The 23,863-nt window shown below is 34.8% G+C and overlaps 2 protein-coding genes across 3 annotated transcripts; both read right to left on the bottom strand.

The window, feature by feature from the left end:
* Nucleotides 1-1,451: 1,451 nt before the first annotated feature.
* Nucleotides 1,452-9,650, bottom strand: tmem45a (transmembrane protein 45a). Its single transcript, XM_074634513.1, has 6 exons — nt 9,451-9,650; nt 4,715-4,922; nt 3,673-3,885; nt 3,350-3,534; nt 3,121-3,263; nt 1,452-2,041 (listed from the first exon to the last, which is right to left on the bottom strand). Exons 2-6 carry the CDS (start codon nt 4,908-4,910, stop codon nt 1,945-1,947), a joined length of 834 nt encoding a protein of 277 aa, XP_074490614.1. The 5' UTR covers nt 4,911-4,922; nt 9,451-9,650; the 3' UTR covers nt 1,452-1,944.
* A 2,661-nt stretch (nt 9,651-12,311) lies between these two features.
* lnp1 (leukemia NUP98 fusion partner 1) lies at nt 12,312-23,671 on the bottom strand. Of its 2 annotated transcripts, none has more exons than XM_074634512.1 (4): nt 23,229-23,671; nt 18,656-18,907; nt 16,820-16,918; nt 12,312-13,840 (listed from the first exon to the last, which is right to left on the bottom strand). In XM_074634512.1, the coding sequence occupies exons 1-4, from the start codon at nt 23,412-23,414 to the stop codon at nt 13,733-13,735; spliced, it is 645 nt and encodes a 214-aa protein (XP_074490613.1). In that variant the 5' UTR covers nt 23,415-23,671; the 3' UTR covers nt 12,312-13,732. The 2 variants fall into 2 exon arrangements, with proteins under 2 accessions (XP_074490613.1, XP_074490612.1); XM_074634511.1 differs by lacking the exon at nt 12,312-13,840 and adding an exon at nt 14,794-15,713.
* Between the last annotated feature and the right edge of the window lie 192 nt (nt 23,672-23,863).

Below are 23,863 nucleotides of genomic sequence, written 5' to 3'. Positions count from 1 at the left end.
AAGCCCAAATGCGGAGAATAAGATTTAACTTTCAGTTTTAGTTCCAGGCATAAGAAAATAATATAATAATAATCTGTAATATAATAAAGAAAATATATCAGAGGAAGAAGTTTTCTTTTTTTGTTTTTTATTTATTTTATTTTATTTTTTTACATTTTGAGAATAAAGTCAAAATGTGGAGAATAAGGTTGAATTTAAGGTCTTAGTGCCAGGCATAATAAAATAATATTATAATAATCTGTAATATAATAAAGAAAATAAATCAGATGAGGGAGTTGTTTTTTTTTGTTTTGTTTTTTAACATTTTGAGAATAAAGTCGAAATACGGAGAATAAAGTTGGATTTTCAGTATTAGTGCCAGGTAAAATAAAATATTATAATAACATTATCTGTAATATAATAAAGAAAATCAGAGCAGGAACATCTTTTTTTGTTGTTGTTTTTTTGCATTTTGAGAATAGACTTCGAAGCTTTGAGAATAAATCAAGCTACCAGTGTTAGCAATATACTGGAATTTAAATTTTTTTCTCTATTTTTTGACATTTTATACCTCATATGTTAATCAATTATGTGAGAAAATAATTGCCAGATTGATCAATAATGAATATAATCGTTAGTCGCAGCAGTAGACTAATTAAATACAGTTGTTTCAGGTTTGCAGCACAAACCAGACTGATTGTTATTATATAACCAAAAGACATTACAAGGAAAGTAAACCTCAGTCTTAAAGCTGTCAGACATGATGGGCCACATATTTAAGAACAGAGTGATTCATCTGCTTCAACACAGAAGATCTTTGTTGGGATGTTAATACTGCCTCCTGCTGGGAGGAAGAGGATTATGGGATTTTAATTATATAATAATGAGGAAAAGGAAATAACATTTATAGTGACAAAGTTTGTACATAGTGTCTCACAAAAGCATAAATTCTGTCCTCGTCCTGTTATAAGTTTTTAAATCACAGGAAACTGTGTAATTCTGGCATTAATTCTGCATTTATACTGTACGTTCAAGAAATATATTTCTTATTTATATCAATCTGGCATTTATATTTAATACACTTAATAGATCCCATTTCTCAGCATTTTGTATTTACTTTTTTGCACTGTGGTTATTTGTTATATATTACACGTTGTAATGCAAACATTTCATATTTCTTATATTCTCATTTTCTTATTTTTACCTTTAGTTCTTATATTTCTTTACATATATTGTGTTTATATTGTAGCATTATTTACATAATTACTTACTTCTTTATTTCTATTTTTTTTTTTTACATTTCTTTATGTTTATATAAGAGCAACTGTAACGCCCCAATTTTAATAAAGTATTTCTGATTCTGACTAAAGTCCCGACAGATATTAAGACATTAAGTCAGATAAATACTGACAAAAAGAAGACACGCATAAACAACAGTAGCAACCACAATATAATCTGTAATAATAATGTCAAATATTTAAACAATTTTAATAAAATTCTTATTTTTTGGCATTTGGTTTTGACTCAACATTATGAAACACGTAAAATACTTAAAGACATGCTTTCAAGTAAAACATTAAATGTACTGGCGATGATGTTTTCACCACCAGATGGCGTCACCGTTACTGAACATGTTTGGCGAGACAAATGAAAAGCATGCAATCCATAAAAAATTGACCCTCATGAATGAGTTCACGTTCACTTTGTATGTGCAAATTGATAATAAAACAACAGATTATATGAAAGGAAACAGTAAAATAAATATGAATGAACAGTGGGTGTAAGGCTGAAGAGGGTTTACATCTGATTAAAGAAGTCGGAGGTAGAGATACTGTATATTTCTAATGTAAAGCATCCAGAAACCGTTTCCCTCGTCCGTCTGCACGCTTTGCTTCTAGTCGTCCTGCAAACATCAGATCCCTGATTTAATTCTGTTTATTATTTAGTCACAACATTAAGTTCTCTTCACAAGATCTCATCCTCTGACTCCGGGTCCCGGTCTCTGGGCTTCAGAAGTCCCATTTCCATCGGAGGAGTCCTCCTCAGTCTGGAGCGAACAACACTGCACACAAACAACAAACAGTCACATATAATATAATAATATATCATATTAAGTGTGGATGAATCTGCAAGACTTCCAGGACAAACAGCAGCAGTTTATGGGATGTCTGGTGTGGAGCAGTTTCATTATCATAAACTGAAACTAAAATAAAAACAATATCCTTTATTAAGGGGAAACGCTACAGGTGAATAGGGTAAACATATTTAACTAATAGATATCACCATGAAACTTCTCCAGATGATTACTGACATTAAGATGATTATTTTTTGTATTACAAGTTTTCTGAAATGTTACGTTTAAATATGCAAATAATGCATTATCTTATTAACCCCTGAGACCTGCAGGATCGTGGGTGATCCCGACTGACTTTACTGTCTTTCAGAGGCTTCAGTTTTAGGGCTAGAGTGAAGATACTGGTATCATATGAAACTATAAAACCTGATGAATCCATTGGTACCAACCATGTCATACTAGCTGGTCATGAAGGAGGTTAAATAACGCTCCAAACTAGGGCTAAATTTTAGCGAAGAAAAACTGTCATGTCCATTTTCAAAGGGGTCCCTTGACCTCTGACCTCCAGATCAGTGAATGTAAATGGGTTCTATGGGTACCCACGAGTCTCCCCTTTACAGACATGCCCACTTTATGATAATCACATGCAGTAGTATTCATATATTTATTTTGTTTTTGTCAATTTTACTTTATTTCATTAATTTCCTTTATTTTGAAGATTTTTCGTTTCCCTTTGGTTTTTACTTATCTTTGATATTTGTGAATGCAAAGGACTGTGCTTCTGTGATTCTTATGTGTAAATGGAAATGAGCATTGATGCAACGGTGAGCTGAACGTATAATCCTTGGCTCAATAAAAGGTATTTGAAAGAAAACTGTTTGTTTATGTAGCTACAAACTTCCAAGACATTATAGCAGGCACTAACAAAAACTAAAACTAAACCTTTCTGAAAAACTGCAACTAAACTAAAACGAGCAAACTAACTAAATCTAAACTAAAATAAAATAAAATAAAATAAAAACTAATATTAAAATGTATTCTGGCCGTGGTGTGGAGCAGGTTCTTACCAGCTGACGGTGCAGTAGAGCACGCCAACGACGAGCATGGCGAAGGCGAGGTGCCAGGAGAAACACATGGTGACGAACATCATGTTGTTGTGATCCTTCAGGTCCCACTCAGGACCGCGAGGAGGGTACAGCACGAAACCGATCTGCAGACACAGAGAGGTGAGTTATTATTATTGTTATTATTATTATTATTTTATTACAACATCCTCTCACACATTCCCAGGTTTACCTGCCAGAACCAGCTCCCCTGCAGCAGGGTGAGGCAGCAGCGCAGCAGCTCCAGCAGGATGTTCCCTCGGTGGAAGACCTCCAGGAAGGAGACCAGAGCCCCGCCGAAGACGGCGTAGAGCAGCAGCTGGTGCACGTGGACGTCCAGCATGCTCCGGCCGTGGAGGTGGTAGAAGAACAGAAATCCTGCAAAGACAAGAAAGAAAATATCTTTTCATCCTTTTATCTTTGGGGGTACGTCTTTAAAAAAAACAACAAATGTTGAGAACCACTGCTCTAAATAAAAAACATCAAAGTGTAAAAACAAAAGTCCTTTTTTCTCACCTTCATTGAAGAAAGCCACAGCCAGCATTAACCTGTCGAGTGCCAGCGGAGCGGCCTCGGTGGTGTGTATAATCAGAGACACGGTCGCCGCCAGGCCGAAGAACAGATACATGGTGGCGTGCTGCCAGTTCATCAGATGTTCCCAGTGGTTCTCTGCAGAGTCGTACAGCTGGAGTCTCGGTCCGTCTGCTGCAAACTGCTCCGCCAGCATCCCTGAGGAGATCACAGAGGAGGAAACGCTTCAACATCTCCTTAAAGGAAAGACAGGGTTCATATGTGTTCTTTTGTTAAACTGTGCTAAGTTTGGAAATAAGTGAAGGGGATCATTCGGATTTTTTGAAGTGGTAGTTGTTTGTATATTCCTTTGTTCTGAGAGGTTAAATTACTGTTTTTACGAATGGAGTCTGGTGGCTTTGAAGAGAGCGATAGAACGGCTTCAGTTCCCCGTCAGAAAGGGCTGTCTGACGGGGAACTGAAGCCGTTATATCGCTGTCTTCAAAGCCACCAGACTCCATTCGTAAAAACAGTAATTTAACCTCTCATCTGATCTGAATTAACGTGGCATCCACAGAGCAGTACGTCGCTAAGCTTCCTGACGGTATTCCTGTCTGCTTCTCCTAACTGGGAGCACGCCGACCGCCATCTAAGTTACTGTATTAAAACGCTGACTATAAGGATGTATATATATACTGGACATGTAGCAGCGTCATCGTGCAGAAACCTACGTCAGGTCACCATGTGGGGAAAAGGTTTAAGAAGAGCTCGAAGGGAAAATAGACTTTTCACACTAAAACTTTGACCTAAATGTGAATGTTGGGATTTAAATACATGAGGAACACTAAAGGAAGATACAGGATGATATAAAAACTTCAAAAAACCCTAAATAATGGACGCGTCCTTTAATTAAAGAGTGGATCCTGTAAACCTCTTTGTGTCAGAACGTAACATACTCATTAAAGTTTATACGTTTAAATTGCTGTGGCGTCTGCTGGATTCCTGCAGACGACTCCTGAGTAGTTTAAAAGAGACCTCCAGTACTCACCGACGAAAGAGAAGAAGAGAACGACGGAGCTCTCGATGATCTCCAGGCGGCGCTGTGACGCTCTGCTGGTCAGCCGGGTGGAACCGATGTTCTTGTTCCTGCGGGTGGCGTGCCACAGCGAGTGCTTCCCCGTCCACCAGATCCCAGCAACCAGGAAGAAGCTCCCAGGCAACGCGTGGCCCTTGAAGCTTCCCATCACGCCAAACACCTGAATCACAGCGAGGAGGAGATGAATCTGTTAGCAGTTGTTTCCGATAAATGCATCATTACAGAGTGATAATCAATGGAAACCATGATCCTTTACTTTATTTCTTCTTGCACAATAGCAGAAAACACACAAATGAGGCTTTTATTCTCCTCTATATTTCATCAGCAATAAAAATAAGTTGGTTTCTTATAAATGAAGGTCGTTAATATATCAAAATAAACAAGATAATTTCACCACGTATAGAAGTTAGAAGTGTTCTTCAGTAGTGGTATACAGGGGGTTTTACAGTATTTTTAGCATCACTGGCATATGGGAGGGAAAAAGTGGAGGAGTTCCTGCAATTTAGTTAAAGAGCATAAATCAGCTATAATTAGATAATTAGTGTGCGTGTCTGTGTGTGTGTGTGTTTGTGTGTTTGTGTGTGTGTGTGTGTGTGTGTGTGTGGCGACGGCCCTCCAGCTGAACTCAGTACCCGTGTGTCTAGAAAGAGAAAGAAACCTGTTGGAGCGTCGCCTTTAAACATGTGAACCTGTCTGCAGATTTTCTGTTTGAGTTATTCACAATGATTGCATGCTGTCCCTGGTTATGATTTATGAAATGCCATTTCATTCAATATTAAATAAATAAAAAATATGGTTATGAAATAAGTCTTGAAATAAATAAATGAGGCATTAATATATAAATAAATGTAAATATATAAATGAGTCAATATAGTTAAATAAATATGCATATGAAATAAATACTAAAATAAATAAATGAGGCAATAATATATAAATAGATGTAAATATATAAATGAGTCAAAATAGTTAAATAAATAAATATGCATAGGAAATAAATCCTGAAATAAATAAATTAGGAAATAAATATATAAATTCATGTGGATATAATAAATATATGAATGACTCAATATAGCTGAATAAATAAATAAATAAATAAATATACCTATGAAATAAATCCTGAAATAAATAAATGAGGCAATACACATATAAATAAATATAAATATATATAAATGAGGCAATATAGTTCAATAAATAAATAAGGATATAAAATAAATCCTGAAATAAAATAAATGAGACAATAAATATATAAATACATGTAAATATAAATATATAAATGAGGCAATGTAGTTAAATAAATAAAAGAATATGGCTATGAAATACATCAGGAAATAAATAAATTAGGCAATAAATATATAAATGACTAAATACAGTTCAATAAATAAATAAATAAATAATTAAGGATATAAAATAAATCCTGAAATAAAATAAATGAGGCAAGAAATATATAAATATAAAGAATAAATGTAAATATTAATTTATGAAAGACTCAATATAGTTCAATAAATAAATAGTTTTTTATTTATTTTTAAACTGGGACATTAGCTAGCTTGCTAATTCTTGTGCTTTGGTCTGAATCTGTCAGATAACCACGGCCCGTTAATTTGACAGAACAGAACTGTGAAATAAATGTGGCAAATAAAAATCCCCTGAAATAAATAAATGTTGTCCTTTGAATAAAATCCTATTTATTTATTTATTGACCCGTTTATATATTTACATTTACATTTATTTATATATTTATTTATTTATTACAGGATTTATTTCGTAGGCACAAGGGAGAAGTTTCAGTTGGTTGTAATCTGCAGCTTCCCCACTAGATGCCTCCAGATCCTCCTCACAGCTCCTTTAAACCTGCAGCTGACCGATGTGTGATCGTGTCTGTGGCTGCAGAACAACCAGCCTGTCATCACCTGCTGTTTGTCCTCTCATAAGGGGAACGAACGTGTGCACCATAAAAGGAACAAATAATCAAAAACACACTGCGGTGCACTCTTTTATCTATTGTGTGTCCACCCTTGTGGTTTCACTGTAAATATATGAAATGAATAGTATAAAGAAACCTGTTTGACTTAGTAACACATGATGCTCTGTACACTCAGAGAGAGACATGAATAGAGAGCAGAGAAGAAGAACAAGGTGCATCACGGCCGTGCTCTCTTTGTGATGGAGATGACCGACTGTATTCTGCATGACAACAAAGGGAACCTTTTGAAGGAGGAACGCTGAATAAAAACAGATTGTTTGAGATGTTAAACTGAGCTCCTGTGTGTGTGTTTGTCCTGTTCGACCTCTTCAGACGGAGGAAAACACTTCAGTTCCCTCGTCATGGCAATCACTCCCTCACGTCTGCCGAGAGCTGCTGATTGAACGACAACATCTGGTGCAGCCTCAGCTGTTCCCACACTTCCTCCAAGTCGAGGATTTCAGCGAATTAATGCACATTTTATTATCTTATAGTGGTGGAAGAAGTATTCAGATCCTTTAGTGCAGTAAAAGTACTGTGAGAATACTCCACTACAAGTAAAAGTCCTGCTGTCGAAGTAAAAGTATCAGCAAAATGTAAAAGTATTGATGTGTAATATTCATCTTATATATATTCATCTAGTCCCATATGCATGTAGCTCTATGTACATAACCTCTCTGTGTATAGATATAAATATAACTCCACCTGTATATATAATTTATTCTTTATAATACACTACTTTTTATACAATATTTCATCAGTATGCATCTTATATTTAATTCTTATTCATCAGAATATAACATATATCTATACTTTGCACCTTAAATGTATCTGTATATATTTCTATTTATATACACCACATATATCTTCATTTGTATATATTGTCTTTGCACTCTGGTTAAATGCAAAACTGCATTTCGTTGTACTTGTTGTACTACGTGCAATGACAATAAAGTTGAATCTAATATAAAGTGTTCCCTGTCAGTGTTTTCCTATCATATATCTGATGTTTCTGGATTAATATTAATATTACTGCTGCATTTACCTCCTGAGACTTCACTTTACTGAAGTTACAGATATCATTTAAAACTAGAAAACCTAATGAATCCAATAATGGTACCAACCATGTCCATTTTCAAAGGGGTCCTTTGACCTTTGACCTCCAGATATGTGTGAATGCATTTGAAAGCAGGACTTTTACTTGTAATTGAGTATTTTTATAATGTGGTATTAATAGTTTTTTTCCCCTCCACCACTGATTACACTGAGTCGGTAACATACTTGTTTGTTTTATTTAATATCAAATTATTAAATCGTCTATGCGTTGAGTGACAAGACTGAAATTTCTAATCAAATGTCCTTATCTTATGTTTGTTAAAAAAAACTTTTTATCAATGTTCTCATCATTTTATTTCCAACATGTCTTATATTATTCATTTATTTTGCACAAATTAAGACGGAAAAGACAAGAAAGAAAATATCTTTACATACATTTATCGCATTTATTAAATAGAAAGAAAGGAGTATGTAACAGGTAAATTATGAACATAATGCTACAATATATGTAGAGGAATATAAATAAATTATAAAAATAAAAAAATATAAGAAATTGTACAAATATGTGCATCAAACACATACAATATACTGTATATACGCAGTGTAAATAAGTAAATAAAAGGAAGTTGGATCTACTAAGTGTGTTAAATATAAATGCAAAAAGTATATAAGAAGTAATATAAATAGGAATTAAATAAGAATATTTCTTAAAATATACAGTATAAATGTAGTATTAATGCTAGAATGTATATTGAGTCAGTTGTAACTTGAACACAAATTAAGACTACGCAAACATAACAAATAAATAAATAATACAAAGTGGGTATTTGAAGCTTCCAAATATATAGTGTTAAGACTATTATACAGATTAATATACAGAAATACTATGACTATATAATTGCGATGAAAAACAATTAGAACAAAATATATATAATAACAATAACAATAAATATATATAAAAAAAGATAAACATAACACTATGAGTGAAAAACATTAAAAAAATTGTGTTATTGCTTTAACTATTTCTTTTATAAATTTTGGGGTATTTTATTTCCATTTGTTTCTATTGTTGTAATTGTCTGATTTTATTTCATTGCAATTTTTTTTTTTTTTATCTCTGTTTCAACTGTGTAAAGCACTTTGTGATTTGTTTTGTATAAATAAAGTCTATTATTATTATTATTATTATCATATATCTCTTTTTTCACAGTCCTGCATAGTGTGTGCAGATTGAGATAAATCATGTATAGTATTTTTTAATTAGTTGGTGACACCATGGAGATCCTTCATGTTCAAGGAGGTTTAGATTCTATTTCAGGAACAACAAAAGCAGCTAAAAATTAACCATTTAAGGCCACAAAGTGCTGACTCTGTGTTTTCCTCTGGCAGCAGACAGACTGTAAAGTTTATGAAGAGACAATGTGAAGTCTAATAAACATAAAGAGTAACTCATTAAATGTATTAAAGTCTGTCATCTGAGATTATTGGGTGTAAAGATCATCTTAAAGATGAGTCCAACATAAGAGCTTCTTTATATACTGTAAAAAAACAAAAAACTTTTATGATCTTTTTATTAAGTAAAGGCCTATAATATATAGTATAATAAATAGTATAATATAGGAAACAGTAGTTTTTATAGTATAAAGACAGAAAAGGTGTTTTTTCTTACCAGCTCTGTTTGTCTCTGGAGATGAAAAGTTGAATATTCAGCCAGAAAAGAATCAGATCATCTTCATTTTCTCATCACATTGATCATGTTTCTCCTAGATAATAGATGTTTCTCCTCCTCCTCTGATCTCCAGCATGAAGACTCTGCAGAGTAAACATGAAGCTGGACCTGATCCGGATCCGGGTTCCTGCAGACCTCCAGACCTCCAGACTGTTTCACAATCTTTTTCTCTTTTTTCTTTTTTCCTCAAATCTTTCCAACAGTTCTTCATCCTTCAACCTCCCAATAAACCATCCTATTGGTCTACAGAGGAGAGCTGACGTCACCAGGCCGTGCTGTGATTGGCTGAGGTCGACGTCACTCTCAGGTGTCTTCTGTCCACGTGTGCACTTTCACTCCTCCTGCTGGCAGTGAGCTCTGCTGGTTCTCTGCTCGGTCTCTGCTGGCTCTCTGCTCGGTCTCTCCTGGTTCCTCCCTCTGCAAGGAGGAAACCGCTACTTTCCATCCAGCCGGGTTAGAGGGGGGGCCAGACCAGACCAGGACAAGAGATCCAGCACGTAGACCTTCTGATGCTCCAGCTGGAGGTCTGACTCACATCACAGTGACTCAGAGCTGAAAGACCATCATGCAAACTTTAACTTTGTGTTAAATTATTATATATCACACTTTTTTTATGTGTTCAAAATTAACCTTAAAGGGAGATTTGTGAAGTATTTAATACTCTTATCAACAATATGCTGCTTTATGCAAATGTATGTATATATTTATTATTGGAAATACATTAACAACACAAAACAATGACAGATATTGTCCAGAAACCATCACAGGTACTGCATTTAGCATAAAGATTTAGCATGTCCGAAAAAAAGTTAAAAAAAAAAAAAGTTAAAAAAAATTAATAATAATAAGTCTGAAAAATATCAACAAAAAAAAGTAAAAAAAAGTTTGAATAAAGTCTGTAAAAGTCTGAAACAATGTCTGACAAATTCTGACACCTGTCCAAAAAAAGTAAAAAAAAAGTCCGAAAAATGTCTGACAAATGCCTGAAAAATATCAACAAAAAAGGTTTTTAAAAAGTTTGAATAAAGTCTGAAAAAGTCTGAAAAATGTCCGAAATATTTCCGAAAAAAAGTACGACAAATGTCAGACAAACCTCCTACAACTGTCTAAAAAAAAGTCAGAAAAATGAAAAAAAATAAATAAAAAAATCCGACAAAATGTCTGAAAAATGTCAACAAAAAAAAGTTTGAAAAAAGTTTAAATTTTTTTTGAAAAAGTCTGAAATAAATATCCGAAAAAAGTCCCCAAATTGTCCGAAAAATATCAGAAAAAAGGAAATAAAAAGGTCTGAAAAATATGTCCGAAAAAAGTACGACAAATATCCAACAAATGTCAGACAAATTCTGACACCTGTCCAAAAAAAGTTTAAAAAAGTCCGAAAAATGTCTGACAAATGTCTGAAAAATATCAACAAAAAAGGTTTTTAAAAAGTTTGAATAAAATCTGAAAAAGTCTGAAAAATGTCCAAAATATTTCCGAAAAAAAGTACGACAAATGTCAGACAAACCTCCAACAACTGTCCAAAAAAAAGTAAAAAAAAAAAAAATCAGACAAATGTTTGAAAGATATCAACAAAAAAAAGTTTGAAAAAGGTTTTAATTTTTTTTGAAAAAGTCTGAAATAAATATCCAAAAAAAGTCAAAAAATTGTCTGAAAAATATCAGAAAAAAGGAAATAAAAAGGTCTGAAAAATGTCCGAAATATGTCCGAAAAAAGTACGACAAATATCCAACAAATGTCAGACAAATCTCCGACACCTGTCCAAAAAGAAGTTAAAAAAAATGTTCGAAAATGTCTGAAAAAGGTAAATAAAAAAAATCTGAAAAATGTTCGAAAAATGTATGAAAAAAAGTCAGAAAATATGCTCCAATCATAACATGGCAAACTGCAGCCCAACAGGCAACAACAGCTGTCAGTGTGTCAGTGTGCTGACTTGACTATGACTTGCCCCAAACTGCATGTGATTATCATAAAGTGGGCATGTCTGTAAAGAGGAGACTCGTGGGTACCCATAGAACCCATTTACATTCACACATCTGGAGGTCAGAGGTCAAGGAACCCCTTTGAAAATGGACATGACAATTTTTCCTCTCCAACATTTAGCGTAAGTTTGGAGCGTTATTTAGCCTCCTTCATGCACATGTCATACTACTTGGTACCAGTATCTTCACTCTTGCTTTAAAACTGAGCCCGCTCCAACCTAAAAATCACAATTTGCATTAATGCATTAAAGAAATTAGTGTCGTTAAAACAAATTTGCATTAATATGTCATTATTACGTTACGTAAAACAGAGTGCTCAAATTTAAATAGTGACTAAAGAACTATAAAATGTGACGCGGCTGTGATACTGAACATGCTGACTGAGATGGAACGGAGCCATCATTAACATTAAAGGTTACACCTGTTGTTTTACCTGCTTTAAGTCAAAGTGTCTGCCTTGAGAAAGGTCCATTATGGTACAGCCATTGTTATTATGGGATTTGAATACTTGTTATTATTGTACAGTGTGTACATAATCTGAATGATGAAATGAGATAACTGCTGTGAATGACACTTTAAAACACTGAAAAGTGCACGTTTGTTGAAAGCAAACCGCATTTACTGTAGCGAGGGAGTGTGACATCATCAGTGTGTTTATTGTCACTTCAGCCTTCACAGTCTTGGCAATGAGATTTTAAAAAATGACTTGGATACCTCCCTATTATAATAATATTAATCCTAACTAACTGTATCTGTGCTGCAGAGTGCAAATAAATTCACCTTGGTTCGACATAAATCCAAACAAGACGGTGGTAGATTAGATAGACCAGGATTTATTCAAGTAATATGTACATAAAAATATGTGACTGTACCTAGAAATAAAATCACAATAATGTAATTTCATATTTATATGGAGGATACATTTATTATATACAGGCAGCCTGACAGGCTGTAAACTCTCATTACGCGCCACAAGAAGAAACACAACAGAGAGACGACTGGACCTCACATGCAAATATTCCACATGCAAAACAAAAAGCATTGATATGAGATAAGGCAGGACGACGGAGCAGATGGAGGATGAGATATGACGGACAGGAGTTCACTTTTATATTTATTTTGGTTTCTTTTTGCTGGATGACGACGAAAAACTTGAGTTGTGCTTCAAGAAGGAAACCCTTTTTTTGGTGCGTATTTTATTTGCCAAACTTGGGAGAGAAGGCAGAATATTGAGTTTAAAGGTCCCATATCGTGCTCATTTTCAGGTTCTTTCTTGTATTTTGTGTTTCTACTAGAACATGTTTACATGCTGTAATGTTAAAAAAAACTTTATTATCCTCATACTGTCTGCCTGAATATACCTGTATTTGCCGTCTGTCTGAAACGCTCCGTTTTAGGGCATTTCAATGGAATTGCAACAGAATTGTGTTGCCTGGCAACAGTTTGGGTACATGTTTACTTCTTGTAAGCTGATGACATTTACATACACTGCAACAGGAAATAAACTTGGACACATTTAGTATGTTTTGTTTAAAACCGTGTAATAATCTATATATTGTATATTTGTGACATCACAAATGGACAGAAATCCTAACGGCTTGTTTCAAACACACAATTTCTGAATACGGGCTGTGTGTGTTTCTCCGTATACTGAGCGTTTTGATAGTTTAACAGTATTTATATATCACTTAAACCTGCTTTATAATAAAAAAACATGAAAATCTCACTTTTCTATAATACGGGAACTTTAAGACTGAACGACAGAATAACTGAATGTAATGAAATGTTTGACCACTGCAACTGTATTTTTGGTGTCTTGTAAACCCACGAGGATCGGGGCACTTTGTGTGCATGACACGAAGATAAAGAAGAAATCCTTTAACAGACATTAGTATCGATGGCCTCATCTAACTCTCAGCAAGAAAGCAAATAAACTATGAATTATTCCTTTAAGGTGAAAGAGATGTGCAAAAAATGCAAATATAAGCAAAAACTATTTAAGAAATTTGCTTCATAAAACTGCAGGTTCAATGCAGAGTTTAGAAATTGTTTTTGACACGAACAGATAATCTAATCTTCTATAAATAAACAGTGTGAGACTCCACCAAGTTACACCTTCTCTCTCTGAACTCTCATATAGCGTCCAGGAAGGATCTAGATCAGTGGTTCCCAACCCGGGGTCCGGGCCCCCTTAGAGCTGAGGGTCACATGCAGGGATGGAAGGTGCAGGTACAGGACCGTTATGGGACCTGGATGCGGGACGAAGACCAGTAGAGGGGCTTCGGCATGAACACTTGGACACGACATGTGGGACACATCTGTTTTTTCCACAGCCACTGCTCCATGCACTGAAACACATTTTAAAAGATGTTATTATTATTATATCTCTTTGTATTATTTATAACCCAGGCTGAATGTTTATGATTTCTATTGATTTCCCTCACTGAGGCCAGGAGCTCATTTACAACATGATATAGTAAACGTATACACTGACGCTGACCTTTATGGAGGATGGAAGCTGCCAAAATAAATTAATAAATGACTCGATAAATAAATTAATATGCCATTAAATGTACCAAAAATAATAATAAATGTATGCATACATTTTCCCTTTTATTTATTTATTTAGGTATTTATTTATTTTTGCATACATTTTTTATTTATTTAAAAGTTATTTTTAAATGTATTTATTAATTTTTTAATTGATGTATTTATTTATAATTTTAAAATTTTGTAAAACAATAAAATAAAAGGAAAATCAATGTGTACATTTATTTTTAATGTTATATTTTGTATATTAAATGTCATTTATCTATTTATTTTTAAATGTATTTATTCATTTTTGAATTGATGTATTTATTAATTGATGCATTTATTTATTTATTTATTGTTATACTGTTTGTAAAAATTAATTAATTAAAAAAATTTAAAAATCAATGCCAACATTTATTTTTAATATTATTTTTGGTACATTTAATGGCATAATCATTTATTTATTGAGTCTTTTTTTAAATGTATTTATAAATTTTTTAATTGATGTATTTATTAATTTATACATGTATTTATTAATTTATTTATTGTATTGTTATAATTTCTGTAAAAATAAATAAATAAAAAGGAAAATTAATGCCTACATTTATTTTTAATATTATTTTTGGTACATTTAATGGCATATTAATTTATTTATCGAATAATTTATTTATTTTAGATTTTGGCAGCTTCCATCCTATTTCGTCCAAGCTATTTGCTTAAAAAGTTATAAAGTAGATAAATCCAAAGTAGAAACATTTCAACTTGACAATTTATTTCCTTGGTTATTTATTTTACTTTTTTCTTGTCTGTTACAACGAAAAACACAAACACTGAAGTTATGATTAAACACAGAAACACATCATTTTGAACGTCATTAAAAGCAATTTTGCATGAAATCAAAATTACCTTAGTCGTTACTGGAAACAGTAAATAGAAATAAAAATCACATCAACTGAGACAAATTAATTAGATTTACTGTATGTACCATATTAAATATTGTTTTTGTATTTTGTACTTTTAACAATATTGAAAGATGTTTTAAATGTGGTAAACTGACAATATTCTCCTTGTGTGATAATCGTTTGTCTGTCTGAACATAATCGTGACCTGTGAACAACTTGACATGCTTTCTATAATACTATGAAGCATTTATAAAAGAGGCACATATTCTTCGACAGTGTTAAAGTAGCATATATTTCAATATGGCAGCAGGTAAATAAAAGCTAATACAAGCAGGAAACTTCAAGATCTGGTAATTCCTTCATCAAATATTCATACTCAGGTTTTTTCTAATAAGAATTTTCAACAATTACAAAAGAACATTTTTGGGAAAATTCAGTTTTTTATAATGTTTTTACATGTTTATGATTTATTAATCACTCCAAAGCAGACGGCGGGGCCCACAGGACTTTACAGGTCAGACAGTCGAGGCCCTGAGTTTCACTTGAACGTCACACCATCGTAGTAAAAGTTCAGGAGACATCCCTGATGTTTGGCTCCACCTCGTCCTCCGTCCTCAGACTGATATCAGCGATGTCTCCGCAGGGAAAGCTGACGGCGGAGTGAGTGCTGCTCCTCCATGGAGATCGGTCCGTCTGCAGACTTCCTCCTCTCGTCCGAGAGTCTCCTCACCTGACCGGCTGCTTCTTCGCCGTGAGGAGGTCGACACTGGTCTGACCTCCGAGCCGCCTTCTGAGCCCGGCAGACAGGAGACATCGTGATCAGTGAATGTCCTCAGATGTTAGAGATGCTTCATGCTTCCACACAGATTTCAGGTTTCAGGTGCAGGCAGGTTGTTTTCATTCCACTTCACATCATGCAGAGCTTTGGGACGATTACGGGACAATGAGGCCCCTGGGCACAGACATGCAAAAGGCCCCAACACATCTCCTACGTGTCAAGATACAGACTTTACAGTTGTTTAGCCTGTTTATGTGGTTGTTTTGTGTCTCTGCGGTCATTTAAAGTCTCTTTGTAGTTGTTTTGTGTCTCTTCGTAGACCTTTTATGTCTCTTTGTGGTCATTTTGAGTCTCCTTATAGTTATTTTGTGTGTCTTCGTAGTTGTTTTGTGTCTATTTGTGGTCATTTTGAGTGTCTTTGTAGTTGTTTTGTGTCTCTTTGTGGTCATTTTGAGTGTCTTTGTAGTTGTTTTGTGTCTCTTTGTGGTCATTTTGAGTGTCTTTGTAGTTGTTTTGTGTGTCTTTGTAGTTGTTTTGTGTCTCTTTGTGATCATTTTGAGTGTCTTTGTAGTTGTTTTGAGTGTCTTTTGGGCTGTTTTCTGTCTTTTTGCAGTTGTTTTGTGTCCCTTTGTAGTCATTTTGTGTCTTTTTGTAGTTGTTTTGTGTCTATTTGTAGTCATTTTGAGTGTCTTTGTAGTTTTGTGTCTCGTTATAGTTGTTTTGTGTGTCTTTGTGGTCATTTTGTGTCTCTGTGTGGTTGTTTTGAGTCTCCTTGTAGTTGTTTTGGGTCTCTTTGTAGACTTTTTGTGTGTCTTTGTGGTCATTTTGAGTCTCTTCCTGGTCGGTACGTGTCTCTTTGAGTGACATTTTGTAGGTGACGATCAGGGGGAGCCCCTGACACTTTGGGCCCCTGGTCCTGTGCCCGGTAGGTCTGTTCAGTAATCCATCCATGTGCATGGCCTTTAGGCTACAATGAATGAGCTCCCATCATGCACTGTGGATCTGATATCTGACATGCTGGGACTGGAGTGAACAAGTGAACGCTTGTTTTTCAGAGGGAAGGTAAACAGACATGCAGCGCGTCACACTTATAAAAGATATAAAAGATGTTTTACCTCTTTGTGGAAGCGGTGTGCACAGTGCAGCTCCTGAACGCCTCCTCCGTTCTTCCTCATGTCCTCATGACAGATCAGACACAACTTGTCGTTTTCACTCTGTTAAAGAAAGAGATATTTACAGTGTTATTGTTGTCTGGTTGCACTCAAAAACAAATATTTTGGGATAATGGATATGAAGCAGGAAGTTAACATTGATGACAAAACACAAACAACAATCCAGCTTTTATTTTGAAAGTTTTGTTGGATATTATTCACATTTAGCCACAAATTCTTCCCCGCAAATCCTACAAATGATCTGAATAATGCAAATAATACATGTATTGTATGTCATTAACAGTAAATATGCAGTATGTACACACAGTGTAGGCAGACAGTAAAGCTTTTTTCATATATAACCACAGAAAACTTCAAAAAGTAAACATTACTTTATTATGATATTTTCCTCATCAAAATTTAGCATAAGTTTGGAGCGTTATTTAACCTCCTTCACTAGGAGCTAGTATGACATGGTTGGTACCGATGGATTCATCAGGTTTTTCTAGTTTCATATGATACCAGTATCGGACTTTTCTTCTGCCTTTCTTTTGGACATTTCTCTGGATTTTTTTTGGACAGTTTTTTGACTTTTTCAGGCTTTTTTGGGGGCATTTTTTGACTTTTTTTCTGACTTTTTTTGGAACATTTTTCAGACTTTTTTCTGATTTTTTCGAACATTATACAGACTTTTTTTAGGATTTTTTTTGGGAAATTTTTTTTAGAACATTTTTTCCAATTCTTTTCGGACATTTTTCTGATTTTTTTTCGACATTTGTTAACTTTTTAGACTTTTTTTCTGTTGCTTTTTCTGACTTTTTCCTGACTTCTTTTCGACATTTTCTGACTTTTTTCTGACTTGTTTTCGACTTTTTCTGACATTTCTTCGGACAAAAAACCCTCACAAATTCACATATCTGCAGGTCAGAGGTCAATGGACCCATTTGAAAATGGCCAAGTCACTTTATCAAGCTTTGGGGGCATTTTTTTCACTTTTTTTCGAACATTTTTCAGACCTTTTTCGGATTTTTTTCGAACATTATACAGACTTTTTGGGAAATATTTGGGGGGGAAAAAATTTCGAACATTTTTCCGATATTTTAAAAACTTTTTCTGACTTTTTTCTGACTTTTTTTCCAATTTCTTTTTTCTTAATGTGACTTTTTCTGACTTCTTTTCGAACATTTTTCTGACTTTTTTCGTTTTTTTAGAACAATATACAGACTTTTTTTGGAAATCATTTTGGAAAAATTTTTTTTTTCAATTTTTTCAATTTTCTTTCGGACATTTTTTAGATTTGTTTTCGACTTTTTTTTGGAAATCTTTTGGGAAATTTATTTTCGAACATTTTTTCCAATTTTTTTCGGACATTTTTCAGATTTTTTTTGGACTTTTTTTTCAATTTTTTTTTTTACTTTTTCTGACTTGTTTTCGACTTTTTCTGACATTTCTTCTGACAAAAAACCCTCACAAATTCACATATCTGGAGGTCAGAGGTCAAGGGACCCTTTCGAAAATGGCCACGTCAGTTTTTCCTCACCAAAATTTCTAGTTTCATATGAAGAAATTAGTGGTGTTAAAACAAAGAATCAAAAGATACTTTACAATGAATAGTTTTGGGGACATGTCCATGATCCTGTCAGCATACTGAAGTAATCCACCTTTTAATGCTCTTTAATCTCATTAAAGGGTTTCATAATAACCTTATTAGTGATTATTAGTGATAGTCAAGAGTGCACCAAACCTGATTGACCCTGCAGTTAACTGGATTAACACACCGGGCCAGTAAAGAGAACTCACCACAGACATGGTCCGCTTCTTATCGCGGAGGATGAGTCTCTTCTCGAAGGACTCTGCGAGCTCCGGGATGGTGCTGATGCGGTTCTCCGGGATGGCCGACTTGGAGCGGCAGTTCTCGTCCGAGGAGGCGCGGCGAGCTCTCTGGTGGGGCCTGAGGACGTCGCCCTTCTCCTCTCTGGTCTTGATGTGGCTCGGGCTGGGAGCCATCGTGGCGGCGTGGAGCCGGTTCAGATGCATGGCATCTAGTTGTGACTGTGGACCACAGAGAGAGACGAGGAGGACAATGAGACCAGAGAGAGACGAGGACAATGAGACCAGAGAGAGAGACAAGGACAATGAGACCACAGAGAGAGAGACGAGGAGGACACGATGAGTCTCAGTCTGAGCTCAAAGGAGAATAATATACAGGAATATTTACATCATAAGAGATGAAGATGTGAACATTAAACCACCCAGACACAAAAGAAGTATACTTCAAGTATAGTTCAAGAATATTCCCAAGTATACTTTATGTAATAAGTACACTAACATCTACTACTACTAGTAGCATACTTGTAAGTGTACTACTTTAATACTTCTTGGGACTAAATGAGCCCACTTTTTAGTTTATAAAAGTATACTTTTAAGTGTACTTTAAGTGTAATAATAGTACATTTTGTGTACACAAATAGTTTACATCCAAGTTGTATTTTGTACTGCAACTATACGGGAGGACAAGTGAACTTATAGGTATACTGCTAGTTATATACTTGTAGCCCACTTTTAGTTTATGAAAGTACACTTTAAATATACTCTCAGTAAACTATTAGTTTAATAATTTTTACTGCAAGTATACTTGTAAGTTTTCTTTAAGTTTACGTTTAGTACTTAGCCTGATACACTCATACTTTTCTGTATACTTTTCAATATAAGCCAAGTACACTTAGACTTTTCTGTATACTTTTCAGTATAAGCCAAGTATAATTGGACTCTTCTGTATACTTGCTAAGTACACTTAGACTTTTCTGTATACTTGTCGGTATGAGCCAAGTACACTTAGGTATAATTTTGTTAAGTACATCTCTGATGAGTACATAAAAAGTAAACTGAAAGTATACTCTCTTATTTTAAGTTCAAAAGTCGTTTACTAATAGCACACATAAATAAACTTCTTTCTTGTAAGAGTAGACAGACAGACGGACGGATGGATGGACAGATGGAGCTGATCCTGATTCTGTGAATGAAGTTAATCACTTCTAATATTGTAGAGTAACATGTTTGCAGAGCAGCATCCTAATTATAGTTTACCTCTGAACTCAGGTCAGTCAGTTCACTGATTCTTTACACAACCGCAGTAATCAGATTACTTCACTTATATACACCTATATGTTATAAAACAGGCATGTTGAGGATCTAAATAAAGCAAATGAAAGCTAATATTCAGATTTTGACGTGGTGGTTTCTCTCATAACTCACTGCTGAACTTTATTGTTGTTCATAATACATTCAGAGTGATCCAGATGCTTAATGTCCACCTCTTTCCCCTATTTGTAAAGCAGATTTATTTTAATACATTTGAAGTCTCCAAGCTAAAGCTGTAAAACCAGTGGAGTGAAGACAAGGTGGTAGGGGGTAAAAGGAAATATCAAAAGTTAAAAAGACAGCACTGGCATACATGACAAGCATTATATATGATAACAGGCATTGCATAAAAGAACATGCAAACAGGCACACAATCAGCAGACAGTACCAGACAATCGGTATCAGGCAATGCAAGAACAGAACAAGAGTAGCAAGTAGTCAAGACAAACAAACAATTTGAACAAGCTTTACATTTAACAGCAAGCACGGCATAAAATATATGCAAACTATAAGCATTGGGCAGTGGCAGTCAAACAGCTGCAGGAAATACAACAACAGATCATCAGTAGCAGATAAAGGCAGTAGGACAAACAGGCAGAGCAACGCAGCAGCAGCCAGACAACAAAAACATGCATGGAACAACACTATACAGCAGACAGACAAAGCTTTGGGAATATTACTGGGTCGGGAAACAGCTGCATGTATCAGCCAGAATGCCCATAATAGAGTTTTTGAAAGCGGACTTGGGGATAAAATTGCACGTATTGTGTAATAAACAGTGTCTAAAAAGATCAAAGCATTACAGCACATATCTATCTACTTATGGATTAATAGTTTTGTAATTTGGCTCGTCTCCCCACTGGATCAAATGCTCCAGTTGATCTGTGTTGGCAGAACAAGCTCAGGTTTTCACATTGAAAAAAACAAATCAGATTTTCAGCCGATCTGCAGCCATCAGCCTTTTGTTTGACACCATCTAGAGGCCATTCTGGTTCATGAGTATGTGTCCTCATATCAGCTGCTTCTGTTTCACGTAACCTGCTCAATCAAACAGAGGAATAAAACTAAACACCTCCAAATGTGGACAAAATATAAGCGCAACTTTAATCCTGTGACAATAAACATGCCCTATGGAGGACAGAACCTGCCAAAATAAAAAATAAATGAATAAATAAATGACTTAATAAATAAATAAATAAATATGTCAATAAATGTAGCAAAACTAATATAAAAAATAATGTAGCCATTAATTCATAGATAAAATGTGACACAAATTGATATTTCTATTGCTTCTTTATTTGTTTATCTTTGTATTAAGTCCCGTATTTATTCGCTCTTCTGTTTATTTATGTATTTTTTATTCATTTCTAAATTTATTTATTTATTTTTGTATTTATATTTATTTACTTATTTTTGCATTTCTTTGTATTTATTTATTTTGCATTTTTTATTTATTTATTTTTTAATTCATTTTTATTAATTAATTTCTTTTTGCATTTCTTTTTTATTTATTTAATTTTTTGAAATGTATGTATTTGGTCACTCATCTGTTTAATTTTACCTTTTATTTATCGATTTATTTTTTATTATTTATTCATGTATTTATTTTTGCATGTATTTTTTATTTATTTATTTATTTTTGCATTTAATTTAATATACTTATTTTGCCATTTATTTTAATTTATTTATTTGTGTCTTTTTTTATTTTTTTATTTATTTATTTTTGAGTTTATTTTTTATTTATTTTATATTCATTTTTAAATGTATGTTTTTTTCCCCATAAAAGCAGTGTTGATAGCACATATGGAGGACGGAACTTGCCGAAATAAAAAATAAATGAATAAATACATAAAACAGAATTGAAGCACACACACATTCATTGCTGTTTCTCCCTCCATGAGTCCATCTTAAGCACACGTTTTGATAAACCTCTGTCTCGACTATACTGAGTACCTACTGTATGAATGAGCCACAAGGGTGCTGCTGTGGAGCTGCCATTGACCTCTGACCTCTGACCTCCCTATGATGGGAGGATAGTGAATAAAGTCCTGTACTGTTCTCTAGTTGTGCAGGAGCTCTTGCAGGAGGTACCAGACATAAACAGCAGTAAATACAGCGTTGTGTGTTTGTGCTGCTTGGGGAGTGTTGTTATACGTGTGCATCAGCAGACATTATTGATGTGAAGTTGGAGGCACATTACAGGTCAGGACACCCGATTACTAAACAACAGTAGAGCAGACCTACATTGCCGGCATCGTGCTCATACCAACCCGAGGCTTCTCTCTCTGCAGAGTGTAGACAGCATTAATCTGCTGTCCTCCAAAACATAAATAACATCACGATTTCTTTCTTCACTACTCAACGAAGCTCCCACGAGATGATGCACTTTAAGATCTTTTTTAGTCTTTATTATACTATGCTACGATGACGTGTGTTTTAATGTATGTTTTAATGTCCTTTGAGTTGTGAATGTTTTTGTGTGAATTTATCTTTAAAGGTAGTTGTATTAAAACTAGGGCTGTCCTTGACCAAAGAAATTCTTAGTCAAGACTAATCGATTAGTTACGATAAGTCACACAAAAGCACCACTTTAAACCTGCAGTAGGCAGTATATTTTTGGCATCATTGGGCAAAAATTCCATAATAACCTTTCAGCATATTGTCATTCAAGTGTTCTGAGAGATAACTAGACTTCTGCTCCTCCTCGTGGCTCTGTTTTCAGGCTTTAGAACATCTAGCTTTGACCAATTCTTGCAGAAATCTCACATTTTTTAAACCAAATCACATCATAGCTTTTTCTATGGTGTTCCTCAAGGTCTTGGTGTCTTAATGTGGTATTTTGGAGGGATTATTGATCATTTTGATCAATTCTCCAGTAGTAAACATTTTTTAAATTTAGCACCAAATCTGTGTAACAAATGATATCAACCCAACAACTACTGCAACAACTTATGAGACATAATAGAGCATGAGGATGACCATCATATACTTCTATCATAATGCTCTAAACCCTTATACACTTTCACTATTGATTTTATTTCTGATTAATGATTAAAACAACTTGAGCATCTCAAATTAATCTCCAGGTTTCCAGCTTTCAGATGATGTACACCACTTCTATGTGAAATCTACTGTTGACCTGCTATCTCCCCCTAAAGACCTCCTGGACCCCCCTAAAAAAGACAAAAACGGGTCTACATAGTCTCATCCATTCAGTGCTGCTGGTTCTTACCACAGTCGGTAGTGATGCTCTCCGGTCTCCTTGTGATCTCGCAGGTCTTCTGAAGCTGCGTTTCCTATCTCTGGAGTGTCCCCCTTCTGCTCCGTGACCCCAGTAACTACTCATCCATTTAGTGAAGTTTCCATCGTCGTCATCATCGTTGTCCGTATTGAAAGCAGGCAGGAGCCTGAGAGCCATGATGAAGCCTCAGATGAAAAGTCCCAGCTGGGTGGTGGACGGAGTAAAGACTGACCCGGAGGCCTCTGACTGACTACACAACTCTGTCCCACAAAGTTAACTTCACTGAGATCCCTCTGGAGCCTCTGCTGCTGTACTGGTGTTATTCTTGGATGATCCTAAATAAACGGTTTTCTGTTGGAGTCTTTAAATAAGTGAATCCTCTATAATCTATTTAACGTGTCCGGTAGAAAGTAGTGATGGGTACCAACAGCAGGGAGCAGGGAGTCACAGAGGAGTGGCCTGTGTTTAGGAGCTGGGTGGGTGATGTGCTTTTAATCTTTCCATTGCAGTCCTGAGCCCGAGGGCAGACAACTGAAACTCCAATTTCCCCATACTTTCCATCGCTGAGTCCATCAAACCTGTCAATAGTTATGGAGCGTCGAGTCCTGAGCCCGAGGCTGGTTTAA

Source organism: Sebastes fasciatus, chromosome 5 (assembly GCF_043250625.1).
Source record: "Sebastes fasciatus isolate fSebFas1 chromosome 5, fSebFas1.pri, whole genome shotgun sequence".
In the NCBI taxonomy this organism is placed as follows: Eukaryota; Metazoa; Chordata; class Actinopteri; order Perciformes; family Sebastidae; genus Sebastes; species Sebastes fasciatus.
Note: the sequence above shows the minus strand (reverse complement) of the source record. Positions and strands in the feature narration are given on the sequence as shown.

Coding starts and splice junctions, on each gene's coding strand:
- tmem45a (XM_074634513.1), bottom strand. CDS start 4,910: ATGGGAAGCTTCAAGGGCCACGCGTTGCCTGGGAGCTTCTTCCTGGTT. Junction 3,535..3,672: donor TGTGGCTTTCTTCAATGAAG/GTGAGAAAAAAG, acceptor TTGTCTTTGCAG/GATTTCTGTTCTTCTACCAC. Junction 2,042..3,120: donor CTCTACTGCACCGTCAGCTG/GTAAGAACCTGC, acceptor GTTTGTGTGCAG/TGTTGTTCGCTCCAGACTGA.
- lnp1 (XM_074634511.1), bottom strand. CDS start 23,414: ATGGCTCTCAGGCTCCTGCCTGCTTTCAATACGGACAACGATGATGAC. Junction 16,919..18,655: donor AGAAGCGGACCATGTCTGTG/GTGAGTTCTCTT, acceptor TTTCTTTAACAG/AGTGAAAACGACAAGTTGTG. Junction 15,714..16,819: donor CACACCGCTTCCACAAAGAG/GTAAAACATCTT, acceptor CGGGCTCAGAAG/GCGGCTCGGAGGTCAGACCA.